Genomic DNA, 25749 nt, shown 5'->3' on the forward strand with positions numbered 1-25749 from the left:
TGGCTTTTACCTGTACATGCTTTATATTATATACTGTATATGGCCATATATTGTTTTTGTAGTCCAACACTTACTATTTTAACCACTTAAGAACATTTTTTTTCGTTACAATCGCATACTTCCATTATCCAGTTACACACTTAACGGACTGCGAGTCCGTTAACACTGAAAAATAATTGCAAACAGTAAATGAACACGCCATTTCCGGTAAGTGCAGATACTTTTTAAAATGCGCACTATCAGTAAGTCTTTACACAGCACACATGGGACATACAGTACGTATTGAAGTGCACGATATACATATTCGCAAGTGTTTCTCCGAGAAATATTTCAACTTTAAACGGGTTTCGCCTCCGTGAAAACACCTATCAGTCAACATTTTGGGTCTTCTAACACCTAGTTTTTTTAATTGATTGAAACTTGTATTAGTAGATTGCACAGTACAGTACATATCCCGTACAATTGACCACTAAAATGGTAACACCCCCCAATAAGTTTTTCGGGGTCCACGTTAATCAATTCATGGTAAAAGTAGTTTCTACTGCAAACATTGAAAGTGTACTTAACCTGGGTATTGACTGACGCTCCTCTCTTCAGCACGAGTAGAGACGATCGAGGCCCCAGGTCGATCAATCACACCTGAACTCCTGCCAGCTGATCTTGGCGCTGTGACGTCATCAATAACTGCGCATTATCTGCTCAATGACGTCAGTGCCTTTCAAAGGCTGCGTTGACTATTACACCATTATACACTTCACTCTTTTGTCTCCGCCAAGGAGCCTGTGTTTGTTAGCATCATCACACAAATTAAAACCTAATCAAGGGGATGGGGTGACAGAAACCACATTTCATCAGACATTTGTTTTTGTGATCTTTTATTAACAATTTGTATTTGACAATCCTTAACTTTAACTTTAATGTCATAGTCAGGCATACAGTATACTGTAGCCCTCACATTTCAGCAACAACTTTATGAAAGTATGTTTTCTGACAGAACACTAAAAAAGTAAACTTACATATACTTAGAGTAGTCAGTGTACAGCTTGCATAGCAGTATATTGACTTTGGACACTTGTGTTGCCAGCTCATTTTCAGTGTAGTCTATTTATACACGCTGTGCACATACTACTACCAAGTATATACACGTTTTCCTCTCTATAGCATTGTGCCTTAAGAGATCATACGTCTTGCTAAAATGTGTGGCACGTATGCAACTGTTGCACTCATGATTCCTACAGAAGTACTTACTATGTTGTAGCAAGGATGTCCCTTATGTGGATTGACACGACATTACAATAATGACACAATCATTTTAAGGTTGACGTCGTTAAGCTTTGGCGCTGGTGGCCTGTCCACTTTGTTGTAGTTGCTGGATCTTCACGTTCATGACTTCTATCACAGCTGCAAGACACAAAAGACCAGTTACAAAATTAGGCTTGTCCCTAAACCATTTACCTCCGATGCGATACCGATATTGGAGCCTGGCGCATTGACTGATAGCAATATTCATCCGATACGATGTCAGCACGAATCATAATACATACTTTTATTACTTTGTAGCGTGATATGTTTGAAAGGGTTGATCAAGTGAAATTACTCCAAGAACAATTGTAGGTATGGAAAGAAACTAACCTTATGACAGATGTATGCTTTTGAAGTGTTTTAGTGACATCTAGTGGCCGCAATTATTTATTAAGTTTAACCTCATGATGCAGTAAATTGATGATAAGCACATTGGTTACTGGATGTTTTTTAATACACTTCTGCCTTGGAGATTTTGTATGTGTAAGTAATATGCAACTATAATAATTTGATACTTGTTTGTATTAACAAATGATGGCTTAAGACTAAATATTGTTCAATCAAGGACACTTTTTACGGCACACTTCAATCTTTATCAATCAATCAATCTTTATTTATATAGCCCTAAATCACAAGTGTCTCAAAGGGCTGCACAAGCCACAACGACATCCTCGGTACAAAGCCCACATAAGGGCAAGGAAAAACTCACCCCAGTGGGACGTCGATGTGAATGACTATGAGAAACCTTGGAGAGGACCGCATATGTGGGTAACCCCCCCCCTCTAGGGGAGACCGAAAGCAATGGATGTCGAGTGGGTCTGACATAATATTGTGAGAGTCCAGTCCATAGTGGATCCAACATAATAGTAAGAGTCCAGTCCATAGTGGGGCCAGCAGGACACCATCCCGAGCGGAGACGGGTCAGCAGCGTAGAGATGTTCCCAGCCGATGCACAGGCGAGCGGTCCACCCCGGGTCCCGACTCTGGACAGCCAGCACTTCATCCATGGCCACCGGACCTGTGCCCCCCCCCCCCTCAAGGAAAAGGGGAGCAGAGGAGAAAAGAAAAGAAACGGCAGATCAACTGGTCTAACAGGGGGGCTATTTAAAGGCTAGAGTATACAAATGAGTTTTAAGATGGGACTTAAATGCTTCTACTGAGGTAGCATCTCTAATTGTTACCGGGAGGGCATTCCATAGTACTGGAGCCCGAATAGAAAACGCTCTATAGCCCGCAGACTTTTTTTGGGCTCTGGGAATCACTAATAAGCCGGAGTTCTTTGAACGCAGATTTCTTGCCGGGACATATGGTACAATGCAATCGACAAGATAGGACGGAGCTAGACCGTGTAGTATTTTATACGTAAGTAGTAAAACCTTAAAGTCACATCCTAAGTGCACAGGAAGCCAGTGCAGGTGAGCCAGTATAGGCGTAATATGATCAAACTTTCTTGTTCTTGTCAAAAGTCTAGCAGCCGCATTTTGTACCAACTGTAATTTTTTAATGCTAGACATAGGGAGACCCGAAAATAATACGTTACAGTAGTCGAGACGAGACGTAACGAACGCATGAATAATGATCTCAGCGTCGCTAGTGGATAAAATAGAACGAATTTTAGCGATATTACAGAGATGAAAGAAGGCCGTTTTAGTAACACTCTTAATGTGTGATTCAAACGAGAGAGTTGGGTCGAAGATAATACCCAGATTCTTTACTGATTCGCCTTGTGTAATTGTTTGGTTGTCAAATGTTAAGGTGGTATTATTAAATAAATGTCGGTGTTTAGCAGGACCGATAATCAGCATTTCCGTTTTCTTGGCGTTGAGTTGCAAGAAGTTAGCGGACATCCATTGTTTAATTTCATTAAGACACGCCTCCAGCTGACTACAATCCGGCGTGTTGGTCAGCTTTAGGGGCATGTAGAGTTGGGTGTCATCAGCATAACAATGAAAGCTAACACCGTATTTGCGTATGATGTCGCCTAGCGGCAGCATGTAAATACTAAAGAGTGCAGGGCCAAGAACCGAACCCTGAGGAACTCCGCACGTTACCTTAACATAGTCCGAGGTCACATTATTATGGGAGACGCATTGCATCCTGTCAGTAAGATAAGAGTTAAACCACGACAAAGCTAAGTCTGACATACCAATACGTGTTTTGATACGCTCTAATAAAATATTATGATCGACGGTATCGAAAGCAGCGCTAAGATCAAGAAGCAGCAACATAGATGACGCATCAGAATCCATCGTTAGCAGTAGATCATTAATCATTTTTGCGAGGGCTGTCTCCGTAGAGTGATTTGCCCTGAAACCGGATTGAAAAGGTTCACAGAGATTGTTAGACACTAAGTGTTCATTTAGCTGCTGTGCGACAATTTTTTCGAGGATTTTCGAAATAAAGGGAAGGTGGGACACCGGTCACCACTTAAATCCTTTCATTTTCTCAAATATCGACAGTGCGCCTTATAACCTGGTGCACCTAATGTACGAACTAATTCTGGTTGTGCTCAACGACCTCGCAGCAATTTTATTTGGTACATGATGTAATTATAGGTGTTAGATGGCAATCACACGTAAGATAGGTGACACTAGGTGGTTGAGGATTATAAATACCTCGGAGTACACATGGACAACAAGCTGAATGGGACAAAACACGCTGAGGCACTCTACTTCCTCAGGAGGCTAGGATCCTTCAACGTCTGTACAAAGATGTTGAAGATGTTCTACGAGTCGGTGGTGGCGGGCGCCTTCTTGTACACCGTGGCCTGCTGAGGCAGCGGGCTGAGAGCGAGGGACGCAAACAGACTGGACAAGCTGGTAGAGAAGGCCAGTAACGTGGAGTGGAGCTAGACTCTCTGGCGGTGGTGTCAGAGAGGAGAAGTCTAGCAAAACTCCTAGCCATTATGGACAACACCTCCCACCCACTACACTCGGACCTTGCAGAGAGAATGAACACGTTCAGTGGAAGGCTCAGACTCCCAAAATGCAACACAGAATGACACAGGAGGTCCTTCATACCAGCCATCAGACTGTATAATGCACATGTTCCTTGACTGCACTTAAATGTAGAATATATTTATATTATTCATATATTATATATATCATATTATTTATTCATTATTATTATTGTCTATTGTGAGCGAACTGTGGTGCTGAATTTCCCCCAGGGATCAATAAAGTACTTTCTATTCTATTCTATTTTATTCTACTAGCTAGCAGGCCTAGAATGTTGATGTTTCATTGAGAATATAGAATATTCACATGGCGCTTAAAAAGCTGTCAAAATGTTTGGTAAGCTACATGGCCCAACGCTTGATGGAACGCAGAGCATTACGGCTACCGTAGTCAACATAAGGTATGGTGTGTCTGTATAAGGACCCGAAAATGGCACCTATAAGGAGACATTATCTGGCCTTTTGTTTCGCAATATTATGCAAAACCAACTTTTCTTACCTATTGGTACCTGCCGATGTGTATTGGGGATCTGCATAAGTGCCAAAAATTTGCGCACGTCTGCCATTGTAGTCCGCGCCAATCTTATCAATAAGCTCTTTTATCTCTATCCCTTTGTTGTGGGCATTCATCCTACGCTGTTGCCATTTCTAACAAAGTAGCGTACAGTTGTAACTTAAATCTGTCAGTCTTGCTATGGAAGCATACATGTGCTTTTGCTGATATCAATATCGGATCAAGTCACCCTCATTAAAAAGGATCCAAATCATGGAATATGACCCTGACCAAGTCAGCTATAGATGTTCTTTCTCATATGCATGCAAAATAATGGCAGCATCTGAATTGTTGAAGTGAAGAATGTCATACCTTGTTTCATGGCATGTTTTTCCTGAAGGGCGGGCTGAATTTTCTCAATCTGCTTTGTGAGGAAATCTATTTTACGCTTGAAGAACGTCTTTGAGTCAGATACATTCTACATTGGAGAGACACGGACACACGCATAACTCAGTTTGACATATCATATGTGGACAAAGTGTGAATATAAACTGGCCTGCTTACCTTTTCAACATAATATCCTGTGCCCACATCCACTAAGACATGCTCCACATCATTTAACGTTCCAGGCACGTACATCTATAAACACTTAAGGACAATGCATCTCAAAGAAACACAATATGAAACATAACATCAGAAAGCATGACTAGAAATGCGTGGTTGACCGTGGGGTTTCAACGTTATAAAGTGGAGACCGCCACCAAGGCTTAAAGAAGGTCAAGCCTGCTCATTCCAGAGGCTTTTAAAATTATATTGATCTAGGAATGTAACGATAAATGGTATAATTCTAAACCACGGTGAAATGTCCCATGGTTAGTATCGCCATTTTAAATTAAAAATATCAAAAAATTGTAGTTAAGAACCCTTTCATAAACACTGCTCATTTACTGGAGACGCAAACTAGCACTCTTGCTTGAATGAATAAGTGACATTGATGTTGTTCTTTAAAATACAACAGCCCCCAATCTAAACTTGTACAAACACATTGGTGTCTGAGCAACTAAGATACTCATTTGTGCATAATAAACCTACAGGCCGCTCTCTTAGAGAGATCGAGCGATACTCGAAGCAATATGACAACAGGAAGTGAATTTGTGCGACGTCACATAAACCTAATGACCCAACACACTAACACCATCCATCCATCCATTTTCTACCGCTTATTCCCTTCGGGGTCGCGGGGGTGCTGGAGCCTATCTCAGCTACAATCGGGCGGAAGGCGGCGTACACCCTGGACAAGTCGACATACCTCATTGCAGGGCCAACACAGATAGACAGACAACATCACACACTAGGGCCAATTTAGTGTTGCCAATCAACTTATCCCCAGGTGCATGTCTTTAAAACGGAATAAGATAAACATATTTAAACACTCAAGTAAAAATGATATGGCTGCTAAGTATCCAGAATAATATTATATAACAAACTTTTTTCTGTGAAGAAAGTATACTGTGTGGCTATTTATTTATTGTATTACATTTTTTTAATTAAACTTGATAAGTATTTTTTGAACATGTTCAGCAATACCGAGATCATTTTGGTGAAAATACTGGGATATGAAAAGTTATATATAATATAGCAGTAAACAATACCGAGCAGGGTATGTATGAGATGCGGCAAGTTGCCATACAAGGACTTCCTACAACTGTGAGGTGAGAAAATCACAAGATCTTGTGAAAGTCTTGTAAAATGTACCTATATGATTGTTTATTACCGTATTTTTCGGACTATAAGTCGCAGTTTTTTTTCATAGTTTGGCCGGGGGTGCGACTTATACTCAGGAGCGACTTATGTGTGAAATTATTAACACATTACCGTAAAATCCATCCATCCATCCATTTTCTACCGCTTATTCCCTTCGGGGTCGCGGGGGGTGCTGGAGCCAATCTCTGCTACAATCGGGCGGAAGGCGGTGTACACCCTGGACAAGTCGCCACCTCATCGCAGGGACAACACAGATAGACAGACAACATTCACACACTAGGGCCAATTCAGTGTTGCCAATCAACCTATCCCCAGGTGCATGTCTTCGGAGGTGGGAGGAAGCCGGAGCACCCGGAGGGAACCCACGCAGTCACGGGGAGAACATGCAAACTCCACACAGAAAGATCCCGAGCCCGGGATTGAACCCCAGACTACCCAGGACCTTCGTATTGTGAGGCAGACGCACCAACCCCTCTGCCATCGTGCTTTACACACAGTCAAACGGTAAATCAAATAATATTATTAAGCTCATTCATTTAAGAGACTAGACGTATAAGATTTCATGGGATTTAGCGATCGGGAGTGACAGATTGTTTGGTAAACGTATAGCATGTTCTATATGTTATAGTTATTTGAATGACTCTTACCATAATATGTTACGTTAACATACCAGTTGGTTATTTATGCCTCATATAACGTACACTTATTCAGCCTGTTGTTCACTATTCTTTATCTATTTTAAATTGCCTTTCAAATGTCTATTCTTGGTGTTGGGTTTTATCAAATACATTTCCCCAAAAAATGCGACTTATACTCCAGTGCGACTTATATATGTTTTTTTCCTTCTTTATTATGCATGTTCGGCCGGTGCGACTTGTACTCTGGAGCGACTTATACTCCGAAAAATACAGTAAATTGAGGAGGAGCAGCAACAAAATGAAAGCGAGAATAATCTAAGGGTGACCCATTATCCAAAACCAAATTTTCCTTTTTATCGGTACCTGCTTTTGTGAATTTTGTATAAGTTGAGAAAATTTGAAATCAAACCATGGAGGAATTGCAGATGTATTTATAAATCATTATAATAATCTTGCCTTCCTTCATACTTTCTCCAAACGAGCCGTTTGAAATTTGCTCGGTCCTGTGACGTTTTCTGCCCTGTGACGTCAGCGGATATCTCCATATATGGTAGAGATTTACCCGAAGATCTCTAAGCAAATCCACCATTGTAGTCCGCGATGTAGTCAAAAGCTCCTTATTTCTGGCTATCCTCTTGTTGGTGTTGACACCAAGAAGATTAACAGACAAGATAAAGTAGATTTTATTTTAGCAGATGACATGGCACCCCAAACCATCACTGATGGTGGAAACTTTACACTAGACTTCAGGCAACGTGGATCCTGTGCCTCTCCTGTCTTCCTCCAGACTCTGGGACCTCGATTTCCAAAGGAAATGCAAAATTTGCATGGTTGGGTGATGGTTTGGGGTGCCATGTCATCTGCTGGTGTCGGTCCACTCTGTTTCCTGAGATCCAGGGTCAACGCAGCCGTCTACCAGCAAGTTTTAGAGCACTTCATGCTTCCTGCTGCTGACCTGCTCTATGGAGATGGAGATTTCAAGTTCCAACAGGGCTTGGCGCCTGCACACAGCGCAAAATCTACCCGTGCCTGGTTTACGGACCATGGTATTTCTGTTCTAAATTGGCCCGCCAACTCCCCTGACCTTAGCCCCATAGAAAATCTGTGGGGTATTGTGAAAAGGAAGATGCAGAATGCCAGACCCAAAAACGCAGAAGAGTTGAAGGCCACTATCAGAGCAACCTGGGCTCTCATAACACCTGAGCAGTGCCAGAAACTCATCGACTCCATGCCACGCCGCATTAACGCAGTAATTGAGGCAAAAGGAGCTCCAACCAAGTATTGAGTATTGTACATGCTCATATTTTTCATTTTCATACTTTTCAGTTGGCCAACATTTCTAAAAATCCCTTTTTTGTATTAGTCTTAAGTAATATTCTAATTTTGTGACACACGGAATTTTGGATTTTCATTTGTTGCCACTTCAAATCATCAAAATTAAATGAAATAAACATTTGAATGCATCAGTCTGTGTGCAATGAATAAATATAATGTACAAGTTACACCTTTTGAATGCAATTACTGAAATAAATCAAGTTTTTCAAAATATTCTAATTTACTGGCTTTTACCTGTATAGGCGATGATATATCAGGCAGTGTAAGCGACCATCCATCCATTTCTACCGCTTGTCCCTTTTTTTGGGGTCGCGGGGGGTGTATATAGTACTGTATAGAGATTTATATAGTCTTCATAGTGTACCTACTACTTTTACTAAAATATGGACTTTTGTCGAGTCTGGCACCCATTAGTCATGTTTACATTGTCTCTTACTGGGAAATTTTCTTCAATATACAAACTTTTCTATTTACAAACCCTGTTCAAGAAGCATTTATGTTCATAAATCGAAGTTCAACAGTACATGCAAGAGGGATATGAATTCACTGGTCTTTAAAAAGTCAAATACAATTTATATAGGGTGCTAAAAATAAAACAAACCTGGTTTTACCCGAATGGATGTAATAATTCAGATGTTTTAAGTGCATGTCTTTGTAGTGACTGGTGAACATTAGGCACACATGAAAATGAACTGCAAAACTCACTCAAGGATACAGAACTTGTAAGGGGAACCAGTAGTTCTTTCCCTATAACGACACAAGACAAGTTAGTTTTACAGATTTTTAATACAAACAACTTCAAGATTCGGATACTGTGAAATGCTTATTTTATTGTTACGGAAGGTTTCCTTTTAGTCCTAATAGAAAAATTGAAAAAAAGATTGCTTACCTTGGTTGTTTTTATTTAGCGCATTCAAACTATCTTTTGCTTCAACATATTTGGTCTGGACGACTTTGAGCTGTCCTATTGAGGATGTCAGGAACTCAATCTCCTGCAAAACAATGTTACGATGAAATATTTGATGTGTTATAGAATTTGTATGGACTGGGGGTCAGCAACTGTGGCTCTCGAGCCACATGCGGCTCTTTAGTGCCACCCTAGTGACTCCCTGGAGCATTTTTAAAAAAGGATTGAAAATGGAAAAAGATGGGGGGAAAAGACAAACAAATATAAAATCAAAGACAAACAAATGTAAAATCTTCCACTCTTTTGTCCACCAAAAGTTGTATGCTGTGCGCGAATGCACAAAAGTGCGCTTTGTTGATGTTATTGACTTGTTGGCGCGCTAATCAGGAATATTTGGTCAGAGCACGATGCTAACATGCTATTTAGGCTAGCTGTATGTACACATTGTATCATTACGCCTCGTGTGTAGGTATAATTGAGCTCATTTAATTTCCTTTACTTTTATCCTCTTTGTATATAATTTAGTTTTGTATATCTCATGACACATTATCTGTATGTAATATTTATTGGCTGCATTTGTGATAGTGATTTGTGATTTTGTTGTTTGCGTGCCATGTTGTTCCAGACCACAGCAAACATTTAACCCGACTCTCGCCAGATCCTTGTAGTTCGCTGAGCTCCACACAAGGATCTGGGACTTCTCAATAGGAGATGTATTTCAGAAGAAAAAAAAATCATTGTATGTGATTGAATAAACCACTTGTCTGTTATCTTGAATGACGTGCTACTCCAACCGCTCACATCGAAATCAACCCGTGACACTGATGAGACGCTGGGAAATCCAAAACAGAACAGCCGACATAATGGATAACTTTTACTGAAACAATGCAGCATTGTCAGACGACAATCAATGTTCGACAAAACAGTTGCAATAGCAAAATCAATGTCAGCACACGCTAATGTGTCGTTCGTGAACGATTCGTTCGAACGAACGAATCTTTGGAGTGAACGTACTGAACCGAATCACTTCATGAACTGATTCGTTCCTTTCTCAGTTCAGTTGAGCTCCGCCGCGACCATGCCGGTATGAGTGGAACTGGCGCATTCTGTGTCGTCGGCGAACGACGCAGCCAGCTACTCATCGTGGGGGCGGGGGGAGGGACTGAGCGAACGATTCGTTCACCGCGGATTAACGACATGAATCACTCAGTGAACGACAACGCTCTCGCTCTCTGCTCTGCTTGCCCCAATGCCGCGGGTGATTCTCCTCCCGTCGCGGGGATATGTTTCATGCCATTGGCATCCGTTCTCCATTCATTCTCCAAGCTAACGGCTAATGTTGACATGAAAACAAACACACACATTATCTCAACACATCAAGTTATGAGAGTAGAGGAGACAGAAAGAAAGTCAGTGCAGGGCAAGGCTGAGCAGCAGCGATGCGAGGGGGAGGGGCGGGGGGTAAAGTGTAGGGCAGGCTGTTTGAGAAGATTTAAAATAAAAATAATAACTAATGTATGTACATATACATGGGCTATTATATATCTTGATTTTTATATTATTTAAGCTATTTATTTTCTTTTTTATTGCATATTTAAGTTGATATTTCCATTTTTATATTTTTAAATGTAAGCTACAGAAATTTTAGTTTTAATGTTGGCTTTTCTGGAACTTGGTTTAATATTTGTTTTGTTTTATTTAAGGTAGCCTATTTATTTTCTTTTTGTTTGCACATTTAAGTTAATATTTTCTTTGTTATATTTTTAAACGTAGGCTACAGAACATTTAGTTTTTATGTTGGCATTTCTGGCTCTTAATTTATTTGTTTTATTTTGAAGGTATTTATTTTCTTTTTGTTTGCATATTTAAGTTTACATTTTCTTTGCTACAGAACATTTCGTTTTTATGTTGGCATTTGTTAAGCGTTTCTTAATTTAATATTTGTTTTTGCACTAAACAAACGAGGCCTATTTATTTAAGCATTTTAGTAGGCTATTACTATTTTTTTTATTTCCCACTTTTATTTATTTCTTATTTTCATTTCAGTGCAATAAAACATATTTAACAACCAAGACATTTAGTCACATTTTGTTTATTGGACAGGCCGGAAACGCACACACAGTGTTTTTAAAAGTAACGGAATCTCTACAGCTGCAATGTCTGTTAATTTGCGAACGTCAAGGGGAGTCTGTCAGGGCAGAGAGCGATTCACGTCTGTCGCCCTCTGGCACACAGAACTGCTACTGCACAAGTGATTCGCCGACCTGCACACAGAACTGCTACTGCACAAGTGATTCGGTGATTCGCCGACCTGCACACAGAACTGCTACTGCACAAGTGATTCGGTGATTCGCCGACCTGCACACAGAACTGCTACTGCACAAGTGATTCGGTGATTCGCCGACCTGCACACAGAACTGCTACTGCACAAGTGATTCGGTGATTCGCCGACCTGCACACAGAACTGCTACTGCACAAGTGATTCGGTGATTCGCCGACCTGCACACAGAACTGCTACTGCACAAGTGATTCGGTGATTCGCCGACCTGCGCACAGAACTGCTACTGCACAAGTGATTCGGTGATTCGCCGACCTGCGCACAGAACTGCTACTGCACAAGTGATTCGGTGATTCGCCGACCTGTGCACAGAACTGCTACTGCACAAGTGATTCGGTGATTCGCCGACCTGCGCACAGAACTGCTACTGCACAAGTGATTCGGTGATTCGCCGACCTGCACACAGAACTGCTACTGCACAAGTGATTCGGTGATTCGCCGACCTGCGCACAGAACTGCTACTGCACAAGTGATTCGGTGATTCGCCGACCTGCGCACAGAACTGCTACTGCACAAGTGATTCGGTGATTCGCCGACCTGTGCACAGAACTGCTACTGCACAAGTGATTCGGTGATTCGCCGACCTGCGCACAGAACTGCTACTGCACAAGTGATTCGGTGATTCGCCGACCTGCACACAGAACTGCTACTGCACAAGTGATTCGCCGACCTGCACACAGAACTGCTGCTGCACAAGTGATTCGGTGATTCGCCGACCTGCACACAGAACTGCTACTGCACAAGTGATTCGGTGATTCGCCGACCTGCACACAGAACTGCTACTGCACAAGTGATTCGGTGATTCGCCGACCTGCGCACAGAACTGCTGCTGCACAAGTGATTCGGTGATTCGCCGACCTGCACACAGAACTGCTACTGCACAAGTGATTCGGTGATTCGCCGACCTGCACACAGAACTGCTGCTGCAGAAGTGATTCGGTGATTCGCCGACCTGCACACAGAACTGCTGCTGCACAAGTGATTCGGTGATTCGCCGACCTGCACACAGAACTGCTGCTGCAGAAGTGATTCGGTGATTCGCCGACCTGCACACAGAACTGCTGCTGCACAAGTGATTCGGTGATTCGCCGACCTGCACACAGAACTGCTGCTGCACAAGTGATTCGGTGATTCGCCGACCTGCACACAGAACTGCTGCTGCACAAGTGATTCGGTGATTCGCCGACCTGCACACAGAACTGCTGCTACACAAGTGATTCGCCGACCTGCACACAGAACTGCTGCTGCACAAGTGATTCGGTGATTCGCCGACCTGCACACAGAACTGCTGCTACACAAGTGATTCGCCGACCTGCACACAGAACTGCTGCTGCACAAGTGATTCGGTGATTCGCCGACCTGCACACAGAACTGCTGCTACACAAGTGATTCGCCGACCTGCACACAGAACTGCTACTGCACAAGTGATTCGGTGATTCGCCGACCTGCACACAGAACTGCTACTGCACAAGTGATTCGGTGATTCGCCGACCTGCACACAGAACTGCTGCTGCAGAAGTGATTCGGTGATTCGCCGACCTGCACACAGAACTGCTACTGCACAAGTGATTCGGTGATTCGCCGACCTGCACACAGAACTGCTGCTGCAGAAGTGATTCGGTGATTCGCCGACCTGCACACAGAACTGCTGCTACACAAGTGATTCGCCGACCTGCACACAGAACTGCTGCTGCACAAGTGATTCGGTGATTCACCGACCTGCACACAGAACTGCTGCTGCACAAGTGATTCGGTGATTCGCCGACCTGCACACAGAACTGCTGCTGCACAAGTGATTCGGTGATTCGCCGACCTGCACACAGAACTGCTGCTACACAAGTGATTCGCCGACCTGCACACAGAACTGCTGCTGCACAAGTGATTCGGTGATTCACCGACCTGCACACAGAACTGCTGCTACACAAGTGATTCGCCGACCTGCACACAGAACTGCTGCTACACAAGTGATTCGCCGACCTGCACACAGAACTGCTGCTGCACAAGTGATTCGGTGATTCACCGACCTGCACACAGAACTGCTACTGCACAAGTGATTCGGTGATTCGCCGACCTGCACACAGAACTGCTGCTGCACAAGTGATTCGGTGATTCGCCGACCTGCACACAGAACTGCTGCTGCACAAGTGATTCGGTGATTCGCCGACCTGCACACAGAACTGCTACTGCACAAGTGATTCGGTGATTCGCCGACCTGTGCACAGAACTGCTACTGCACAAGTGATTCGGTGATTCGCCGACCTGCGCACAGAACTGCTACTGCACAAGTGATTCGGTGATTCGCCGACCTGCACACAGAACTGCTACTGCACAAGTGATTCGCCGACCTGCACACAGAACTGCTGCTGCAGAAGTGATTCGGTGATTCGCCGACCTGCGCACAGAACTGCTACTGCACAAGTGATTCGGTGATTCGCCGACCTGCACACAGAACTGCTACTGCACAAGTGATTCGGTGATTCGCCGACCTGCGCACAGAACTGCTGCTGCACAAGTGATTCGGTGATTCGCCGACCTGCACACAGAACTGCTACTGCACAAGTGATTCGGTGATTCGCCGACCTGCACACAGAACTGCTGCTGCAGAAGTGATTCGGTGATTCGCCGACCTGCACACAGAACTGCTACTGCACAAGTGATTCGGTGATTCGCCGACCTGCACACAGAACTGCTGCTGCAGAAGTGATTCGGTGATTCGCCGACCTGCACACAGAACTGCTGCTGCACAAGTGATTCGGTGATTCGCCGACCTGCACACAGAACTGCTGCTGCACAAGTGATTCGGTGATTCGCCGACCTGCACACAGAACTGCTACTGCACAAGTGATTCGGTGATTCGCCGACCTGCGCACAGAACTGCTACTGCACAAGTGATTCGGTGATTCGCCGACCTGTGCACAGAACTGCTACTGCACAAGTGATTCGGTGATTCGCCGACCTGCGCACAGAACTGCTACTGCACAAGTGATTCGGTGATTCGCCGACCTGCACACAGAACTGCTACTGCACAAGTGATTCGGTGATTCGCCGACCTGCGCACAGAACTGCTACTGCACAAGTGATTCGGTGATTCGCCGACCTGCGCACAGAACTGCTACTGCACAAGTGATTCGGTGATTCGCCGACCTGTGCACAGAACTGCTACTGCACAAGTGATTCGGTGATTCGCCGACCTGCGCACAGAACTGCTACTGCACAAGTGATTCGGTGATTCGCCGACCTGCACACAGAACTGCTACTGCACAAGTGATTCGCCGACCTGCACACAGAACTGCTGCTGCACAAGTGATTCGGTGATTCGCCGACCTGCACACAGAACTGCTACTGCACAAGTGATTCGGTGATTCGCCGACCTGCACACAGAACTGCTACTGCACAAGTGATTCGGTGATTCGCCGACCTGCGCACAGAACTGCTGCTGCACAAGTGATTCGGTGATTCGCCGACCTGCACACAGAACTGCTACTGCACAAGTGATTCGGTGATTCGCCGACCTGCACACAGAACTGCTGCTGCAGAAGTGATTCGGTGATTCGCCGACCTGCACACAGAACTGCTGCTGCACAAGTGATTCGGTGATTCGCCGACCTGCACACAGAACTGCTGCTGCAGAAGTGATTCGGTGATTCGCCGACCTGCACACAGAACTGCTGCTGCACAAGTGATTCGGTGATTCGCCGACCTGCACACAGAACTGCTGCTGCACAAGTGATTCGGTGATTCGCCGACCTGCACACAGAACTGCTGCTGCACAAGTGATTCGGTGATTCGCCGACCTGCACACAGAACTGCTGCTACACAAGTGATTCGCCGACCTGCACACAGAACTGCTGCTGCACAAGTGATTCGGTGATTCGCCGACCTGCACACAGAACTGCTGCTACACAAGTGATTCGCCGACCTGCACACAGAACTGCTGCTGCACAAGTGATTCGGTGATTCGCCGACCTGCACACAGAACTGCTGCTACACAAGTGATTCGCCGACCTGCACACAGAACTGCTACTGCACAAGTGATTCGGTGATTCGCCGACCTGCACACAGAACTGCTACTGCACAAGTGATTCGGTGATTCGCCGACCTGCGCACAGAACTGCTGCTGCAGAAGTGATTCGGTGATTCGCCGACCTGCACACAGAACTGCTGCTACACAAGTGATTCGCCGACCTGCACACAGAACTGCTGCTGCACAAGTGATTCGGTGATTCGCCGACCTGCACACAGAACTGCTGCTGCAGAAGTGATTCGGTGATTCGCCGACCTGCACACAGAACTGCTGCTACACAAGTGATTCGCCGACCTGCACACAGAACTGCTGCTGCACAAGTGATTCGGTGATTCACCGACCTGCACACAGAACTGCTGCTGCACAAGTGATTCGGTGATTCGCCGACCTGCACACAGAACTGCTGCTGCACAAGTGATTCGGTGATTCGCCGACCTGCACACAGAACTGCTGCTACACAAGTGATTCGCCGACCTGCACACAGAACTGCTGCTGCACAAGTGATTCGGTGATTCACCGACCTGCACACAGAACTGCTGCTACACAAGTGATTCGCCGACCTGCACACAGAACTGCTGCTACACAAGTGATTCGCCGACCTGCACACAGAACTGCTGCTGCACAAGTGATTCGGTGATTCACCGACCTGCACACAGAACTGCTACTGCACAAGTGATTCGGTGATTCGCCGACCTGCACACAGAACTGCTGCTGCACAAGTGATTCGGTGATTCGCCGACCTGCACACAGAACTGCTGCTGCACAAGTGATTCGGTGATTCGCCGACCTGCACACAGAACTGCTACTGCACAAGTGATTCGGTGATTCGCCGACCTGTGCACAGAACTGCTACTGCACAAGTGATTCGGTGATTCGCCGACCTGCGCACAGAACTGCTACTGCACAAGTGATTCGGTGATTCGCCGACCTGCACACAGAACTGCTACTGCACAAGTGATTCGCCGACCTGCACACAGAACTGCTGCTGCAGAAGTGATTCGGTGATTCGCCGACCTGCGCACAGAACTGCTACTGCACAAGTGATTCGGTGATTCGCCGACCTGCACACAGAACTGCTACTGCACAAGTGATTCGGTGATTCGCCGACCTGCGCACAGAACTGCTGCTGCACAAGTGATTCGGTGATTCGCCGACCTGCACACAGAACTGCTACTGCACAAGTGATTCGGTGATTCGCCGACCTGCACACAGAACTGCTGCTGCAGAAGTGATTCGGTGATTCGCCGACCTGCACACAGAACTGCTACTGCACAAGTGATTCGGTGATTCGCCGACCTGCACACAGAACTGCTGCTGCAGAAGTGATTCGGTGATTCGCCGACCTGCACACAGAACTGCTGCTGCACAAGTGATTCGGTGATTCGCCGACCTGCACACAGAACTGCTGCTGCACAAGTGATTCGGTGATTCGCCGACCTGCACACAGAACTGCTACTGCACAAGTGATTCGGTGATTCGCCGACCTGTGCACAGAACTGCTACTGCACAAGTGATTCGGTGATTCGCCGACCTGCGCACAGAACTGCTACTGCACAAGTGATTCGGTGATTCGCCGACCTGCGCACAGAACTGCTACTGCACAAGTGATTCGGTGATTCGCCGACCTGCACACAGAACTGCTGCTGCAGAAGTGATTCGGTGATTCGCCGACCTGCGCACAGAACTGCTACTGCACAAGTGATTCGGTGATTCGCCGACCTGCACACAGAACTGCTACTGCACAAGTGATTCGGTGATTCGCCGACCTGCGCACAGAACTGCTGCTGCACAAGTGATTCGGTGATTCGCCGACCTGCACACAGAACTGCTACTGCACAAGTGATTCGGTGATTCGCCGACCTGCACACAGAACTGCTGCTGCAGAAGTGATTCGGTGATTCGCCGACCTGCACACAGAACTGCTGCTGCACAAGTGATTCGGTGATTCGCCGACCTGCACACAGAACTGCTGCTGCACAAGTGATTCGGTGATTCGCCGACCTGCACACAGAACTGCTGCTGCACAAGTGATTCGGTGATTCGCCGACCTGCACACAGAACTGCTGCTGCACAAGTGATTCGGTGATTCGCCGACCTGCACACAGAACTGCTGCTGCACAAGTGATTCGGTGATTCGCCGACCTGCACACAGAACTGCTGCTACACAAGTGATTCGCCGACCTGCACACAGAACTGCTGCTGCACAAGTGATTCGGTGATTCGCCGACCTGCGCACAGAACTGCTACTGCACAAGTGATTCGGTGATTCGCCGACCTGCACACAGAACTGCTACTGCACAAGTGATTCGCCGACCTGCACACAGAACTGCTGCTGCACAAGTGATTCGGTGATTCGCCGACCTGCGCACAGAACTGCTACTGCACAAGTGATTCGGTGATTCGCCGACCTGCACACAGAACTGCTACTGCACAAGTGATTCGGTGATTCGCCGACCTGCGCACAGAACTGCTGCTGCACAAGTGATTCGGTGATTCGCCGACCTGCACACAGAACTGCTACTGCACAAGTGATTCGGTGATTCGCCGACCTGCACACAGAACTGCTGCTGCAGAAGTGATTCGGTGATTCGCCGACCTGCACACAGAACTGCTGCTGCACAAGTGATTCGGTGATTCGCCGACCTGCACACAGAACTGCTGCTGCACAAGTGATTCGGTGATTCGCCGACCTGCACACAGAACTGCTGCTGCAGAAGTGATTCGGTGATTCGCCGACCTGCACACAGAACTGCTGCTGCACAAGTGATTCGGTGATTCGCCGACCTGCACACAGAACTGCTGCTGCACAAGTGATTCGGTGATTCGCCGACCTGCACACAGAACTGCTGCTGCACAAGTGATTCGGTGATTCGCCGACCTGCACACAGAACTGCTGCTACACAAGTGATTCGCCGACCTGCACACAGAACTGCTGCTGCACAAGTGATTCGGTGATTCGCCGACCTGCACACAGAACTGCTGCTACACAAGTGATTCGCCGACCTGCACACAGAACTGCTGCTGCACAAGTGATTCGGTGATTCGCCGACCTGCACACAGAACTGCTGCTACACAAGTGATTCGCCGACCTGCACACAGAACTGCTACTGCACAAGTGATTCGGTGATTCGCCGACCTGCACACAGAACTGCTACTGCACAAGTGATTCGGTGATTCGCCGACCTGCACACAGAACTGCTGCTGCAGAAGTGATTCGGTGATTCGCCGACCTGCACACAGAACTGCTACTGCACAAGTGATTCGGTGATTCGCCGACCTGCACACAGAACTGCTGCTGCAGAAGTGATTCGGTGATTCGCCGACCTGCACACAGAACTGCTGCTACACAAGTGATTCGCCGACCTGCACACAGAACTGCTGCTGCACAAGTGATTCGGTGATTCACCGACCTGCACACAGAACTGCTGCTGCACAAGTGATTCGGTGATTCGCCGACCTGCACACAGAACTGCTGCTGCACAAGTGATTCGGTGATTCGCCGACCTGCACACAGAACTGCTGCTACACAAGTGATTCGCCGACCTGCACACAGAACTGCTGCTGCACAAGTGATTCGGTGATTCACCGACCTGCACACAGAACTGCTGCTACACAAGTGATTCGCCGACCTGCACACAGAACTGCTGCTACACAAGTGATTCGCCGACCTGCACACAGAACTGCTGCTGCACAAGTGATTCGGTGATTCACCGACCTGCACACAGAACTGCTACTGCACAAGTGATTCGGTGATTCGCCGACCTGCACACAGAACTGCTGCTGCACAAGTGATTCGGTGATTCGCCGACCTGCACACAGAACTGCTGCTGCACAAGTGATTCGGTGATTCGCCGACCTGCACACAGAACTGCTACTGCACAAGTGATTCGGTGATTCGCCGACCTGTGCACAGAACTGCTACTGCACAAGTGATTCGGTGATTCGCCGACCTGCGCACAGAACTGCTACTGCACAAGTGATTCGGTGATTCGCCGACCTGCACACAGAACTGCTACTGCACAAGTGATTCGCCGACCTGCACACAGAACTGCTGCTGCAGAAGTGATTCGGTGATTCGCCGACCTGCGCACAGAACTGCTACTGCACAAGTGATTCGGTGATTCGCCGACCTGCACACAGAACTGCTACTGCACAAGTGATTCGGTGATTCGCCGACCTGCGCACAGAACTGCTGCTGCACAAGTGATTCGGTGATTCGCCGACCTGCACACAGAACTGCTACTGCACAAGTGATTCGGTGATTCGCCGACCTGCACACAGAACTGCTGCTGCAGAAGTGATTCGGTGATTCGCCGACCTGCACACAGAACTGCTGCTGCACAAGTGATTCGGTGATTCGCCGACCTGCACACAGAACTGCTGCTGCACAAGTGATTCGGTGATTCGCCGACCTGCACACAGAACTGCTGCTGCAGAAGTGATTCGGTGATTCGCCGACCTGCACACAGAACTGCTGCTGCACAAGTGATTCGGTGATTCGCCGACCTGCACACAGAACTGCTGCTGCACAAGTGATTCGGTGATTCGCCGACCTGCACACAGAACTGCTGCTGCACAAGTGATTCGGTGATTCGCCGACCTGCACACAGAACTGCTGCTACACAAGTGATTCGCCGACCTGCACACAGAACTGCTGCTGCACAAGTGATTCGGTGATTCGCCGACCTGCACACAGAACTGCTGCTACACAAGTGATTCGCCGACCTGCACACAGAACTGCTGCTGCACAAGTGATTCGGTGATTCGCCGACCTGCACACAGAACTGCTGCTACACAAGTGATTCGCCGACCTGCACACAGAACTGCTACTGCACAAGTGATTCGGTGATTCGCCGACCTGCACACAGAACTGCTACTGCACAAGTGATTCGGTGATTCGCCGACCTGCACACAGAACTGCTGCTGCAGAAGTGATTCGGTGATTCGCCGACCTGCACACAGAACTGCTACTGCACAAGTGATTCGGTGATTCGCCGACCTGCACACAGAACTGCTGCTGCAGAAGTGATTCGGTGATTCGCCGACCTGCACACAGAACTGCTGCTACACAAGTGATTCGCCGACCTGCACACAGAACTGCTGCTGCACAAGTGATTCGGTGATTCACCGACCTGCACACAGAACTGCTGCTGCACAAGTGATTCGGTGATTCGCCGACCTGCACACAGAACTGCTGCTGCACAAGTGATTCGGTGATTCGCCGACCTGCACACAGAACTGCTGCTACACAAGTGATTCGCCGACCTGCACACAGAACTGCTGCTGCACAAGTGATTCGGTGATTCACCGACCTGCACACAGAACTGCTGCTACACAAGTGATTCGCCGACCTGCACACAGAACTGCTGCTACACAAGTGATTCGCCGACCTGCACACAGAACTGCTGCTGCACAAGTGATTCGGTGATTCACCGACCTGCACACAGAACTGCTACTGCACAAGTGATTCGGTGATTCGCCGACCTGCACACAGAACTGCTGCTGCACAAGTGATTCGGTGATTCGCCGACCTGCACACAGAACTGCTGCTGCACAAGTGATTCGGTGATTCGCCGACCTGCACACAGAACTGCTACTGCACAAGTGATTCGGTGATTCGCCGACCTGCACACAGAACTGCTGCTGCACAAGTGATTCGGTGATTCACCGACCTGCACACAGAACTGCTGCTACACAAGTGATTCGCCGACCTGCACACAGAACTGCTGCTACACAAGTGATTCGCCGACCTGCACACAGAACTGCTGCTGCACAAGTGATTCGGTGATTCACCGACCTGCACACAGAACTGCTACTGCACAAGTGATTCGGTGATTCACCGACCTGCACACAGAACTGCTACTGCACAAGTGATTCGGTGATTCGCCGACCTGCACACAGAACTGCTGCTGCACAAGTGATTCGGTGATTCGCCGACCTGCACACAGAACTGCTGCTGCACAAGTGATTCGGTGATTCGCCGACCTGCACACAGAACTGCTACTGCACAAGTGATTCACGTTCACGTACTGAACTGTGCTGACTGTGTCACTCACTGCCTGGTGTACTGCATGCACAGAGCTGTGTAGGGACTCGCGTTCACCCTTTTTGCTGCTTCTCCCGCGAATGTCTGCACTGTACTGTACTACGCACGCCCCCCCTCCTTTTGGGGGTGATTCGGTGAACGAATTTTTTGAAAGAATAAATTTAAGGAACTGATTCTAGTGATTCAGTACAGTCAAAAGAACTGCCGATCCCATCACTAGCACTGTACTGTACTACGCATGCCCCCTCCCTCCTTTTTTTTTTTTTTGAGGGGGGGGGTGATTCGGTGAACGAATTTTTTGAAAGAATAAATTTAAGGAACTGATTCTAGTGATTCAGTACAGTCAAAAGAACTGCCGATCCCATCACTAGCACTGTACTGTACTACGCACGCCCCCTCCCTCCTTTTTTTTTTTTTTGGGGGGGGGGGGGGGGGGGGTGATTCGGTGAACGAATCTTTTGAACGAATCAATTCAAGGAACTGATTCTAGTGATTCAGTACAGTCAAAAGAACTGCCGATCCCATCACTAGCACTGTACTGTACTACGCACGCCCCCTCCCTCCTTTTTTTTTTTTTTGGGGGGGGGGGGGGGGTGATTCGGTGAACGAATCTTTTGAACGAATCAATTCAAGGAACTGATTCTAGTGATTCAGTACAGTCAAAAGAACTGCCGATCCCATCACTAGCACACGCCTCCTCGCTGCGTGCCGCCAATTTTGTTTGAATCACTACATCACATCTATGAAATCCCGCCCGGCGATCCTGATTGGTTCATTATATTTTGCTATCATGAAGGAGTTCGCATTGCCCTCGATCCCAGATCCTTGTGTGGAGCTCGGCGAACTACAAGGATCTGGCGAGTGTCAGGTTAGCAAAGATTACTTAGCTTACCAAAGATTGTAATACATCTATTAAAAGAAGGCTGCCTGCCGTTTACTTTAACTTGGACACACACATCTATACCTTTGACCATTTAAAGTCAGTAATTTCAAGGAGTTCTCACCTTCTGAGTAGCCTCTGATTTACTAATGGTTTATAATTAGGGATGTCCGATATCGGCCGATAAATGCTTTAAAATGTAATATCAGAAATTATCGGTATCGGTTTCAAAAAGTAAAATTTATGACTTTTTAAAACTCCGCTGTGTACACGAACGTAGGGAGAAGTACAGAGCGCCAATAAACCTTAAAGGAACTGCCTTTGCGTGCCCGGCCCAGTCACATAATATCTACGCAAGGCATACTTGGTCAACAGCCATATAGGTCACACTGAGGCTGGACGTATAAACAACCTTAACACTGTTACAAATATGGGCCACACTGTGAACCCACACCAAACAAGAATGACAAACACATTTTGGGAGAACATCCGCACCTTAACACAACAGAACAAATACCCAGAACCCCTTGCAGCACTAACTCTTCCGGGACGCTACAATATACACCCCCCTCTACCTCAACCTCCTCATGCTCTCTCAGGGAGAGCATATCCTAATCTCCAAGCTGCTGTTTTGAGGCATGTTAAAGAAAAATGATGCACTTTTGTGACTTCAATAAATATGGCAGTGCCATGTTGACATTTTTTTCCATAACTTGAGTTGATTTATTTTGGAAAACCTTGTTCCATTGTTTAATGCATCCAGCGGTGTATCACAACAAAATTAAGCATAATGTATTCATTCCACGACTATATACAGGTAAATGCCAGTAAATTAGAATATTTTGAAAAACTTGATTTATTTCAGTAATTGCATTCAAAAGGTGTAACTTGTACATTATATTTATTCATTGCACACAGACTGATGCATTCAAATGTTTATTTCATTTAATTTTGATGATTTGAAGTGGCAACAAATGAAAATCCAAAATTCCGTGTGTCACAAAATTAGAATATTACTTAAGGCTAATACAAAAAAGGGATTTTTAGAAATGTTGGCCAACTGAAAAGTATGAAAATGAAAAATATGAGCATGTACAATACTCAATACTTGGTTGGAGCTCCTTTTGCCTCAATTACTGCGTTAATGCGGCGTGGCATGGAGTCGATGAGTTTCTGGCACTGCTCAGGTGTTATGAGAGCCCAGGTTGCTCTGATAGTGGCCTTCAACTCTTCTGCGTTTTTGGGTCTGGCATTCTGCATCTTCCTTTTCACAATACCCCACAGATTTTCTATGGGGCTAAGGTCAGGGGAGTTGGCGGGCCAATTTAGAACAGAAATACCATGGTCCGTAAACCAGGCACGGGTAGATTTTGCGCTGTGTGCAGGCGCCAAGTCCTGTTGGAACTTGAAATCTCCATCTCCATAGAGCAGGTCAGCAGCAGGAAGCATGAAGTGCTCTAAAACTTGCTGGTAGACGGCTGCGTTGACCCTGGATCTCAGGAAACAGAGTGGACCGACACCAGCAGATGACATGGCACCCCAAACCATCACTGATGGTGGAAACTTTACACTAGACTTCAGGCAACGTGGATCCTGTGCCTCTCCTGTCTTCCTCCAGACTCTGGGACCTCGATTTCCAAAGGAAATGCAAAATTTGCATGGTTGGGTGATGGTTTGGGGTGCCATGCCATCTGCTGGTGTCGGTCCACTCTGTTTCCTGAGATCCAGGGTCAACGCAGCCGTCTACCAGCAAGTTTTAGAGCACTTCATGCTTCCTGCTGCTGACCTGCTCTATGGAGATGGAGATTTCAAGTTCCAACAGGACTTGGCGCCTGCACACAGCGCAAAATCTACCCGTGCCTGGTTTACGGACCATGGTATTTCTGTTCTAAATTGGCCCGCCAACTCCCCTGACCTTAGCCCCATAGAAAATCTGTGGGGTATTGTGAAAAGGAAGATGCAGAATGCCAGACCCAAAAACGCAGAAGAGTTGAAGGCCACTATCAGAGCAACCTGGGCTCTCATAACACCTGAGCAGTGCCAGAAACTCATCGACTCCATGCCACGCCGCATTAACGCAGTAATTGAGGCAAAAGGAGCTCCAACCAAGTATTGAGTATTGTACATGCTCATATTTTTCATTTTCATACTTTTCAGTTGGCCAACATTTCTAAAAATCCCTTTTTTGTATTAGCCTTAAGTAATATTCTAATTTTGTGACACACGGAATTTTGGATTTCCATTTGTTGCCACTTCAAATCATCAAAATTAAATGAAATAAACATTTGAATGCATCAGTCTGTGTGCAATGAATAAATATAATGTACAAGTTACACCTTTTGAATGCAATTACTGAAATAAATCAAGTTTTTCAAAATATTCTAATTTACTGGCTTTTACCTGTATATATCGGTTGATATCGGAATCGGTAATTAGGAGTTGGACAATATCGGCAAAAAAGCTATTATCGGACATCTCTATTTCTAATGTTGTAAAAATGTGTAGAATAAATATTAAATTTCAACATTTGCTTCAGCCTGCGACAGTCATTTTGATAGTAGGCTACTATAGACACTTCCGTCATGTGTTGCCTTCATTATAAGACACATATACGGCTTTTCATTTTTTGCAGCTCCAAACAGATGAGTTCTTTGGTCTTTCAACGTTCTGGGGTGCCGACGCCTGATTTAGCCCATAAATAAAGTTGATTTGATGTTGACATGCAATGGTTAGCTTCACGCTAACGTTGTCAAGCACCATGTGCACACTACTTCGACAAACATTCTATCAATGTTCACAGTTTGCATTTGAGTAGTTATTGAAAGCATAAAACTTCAGCCAAGATAAAATCTACATAAAAAAAAGAGATTTACCTGATCTAATTGGCTTTTTAGACCCTCAAGCTGAGGCATAGACAAGTCCGCGAGATTCACTGCCATGTTGGGAGTGACGCTGAGTCATCTGCTTCCGGTTGAAGAAAGCGCAATAAAGGCAATGTGAAAGGCCGCCCCCTAGTGGGCGGTATATTACTACATCAGGTTACACAATGCTTTTTGTATACCGGTA

General features: G+C 46.2%; 1 protein-coding gene across 1 annotated transcript; it reads right to left on the reverse strand.

The window, feature by feature from the left end:
* Positions 1-858: 858 nt before the first annotated feature.
* On the reverse strand, positions 859-25704 carry pfdn5 (prefoldin 5). The gene is made up of 6 exons (XM_061923561.1): positions 25557-25704; positions 9378-9480; positions 9204-9235; positions 5316-5390; positions 5124-5229; positions 859-1401 (listed from the first exon to the last, which is right to left on the reverse strand). The coding sequence occupies exons 1-6, from the start codon at positions 25620-25622 to the stop codon at positions 1328-1330; spliced, it is 456 nt and encodes a 151-aa protein (XP_061779545.1). The 5' UTR covers positions 25623-25704; the 3' UTR covers positions 859-1327.
* Positions 25705-25749: the final 45 nt, after the last annotated feature.

This window comes from Nerophis lumbriciformis, linkage group LG28 (genome assembly GCF_033978685.3).
Source record: "Nerophis lumbriciformis linkage group LG28, RoL_Nlum_v2.1, whole genome shotgun sequence".
Classification (NCBI taxonomy): Eukaryota; Metazoa; Chordata; class Actinopteri; order Syngnathiformes; family Syngnathidae; genus Nerophis; species Nerophis lumbriciformis.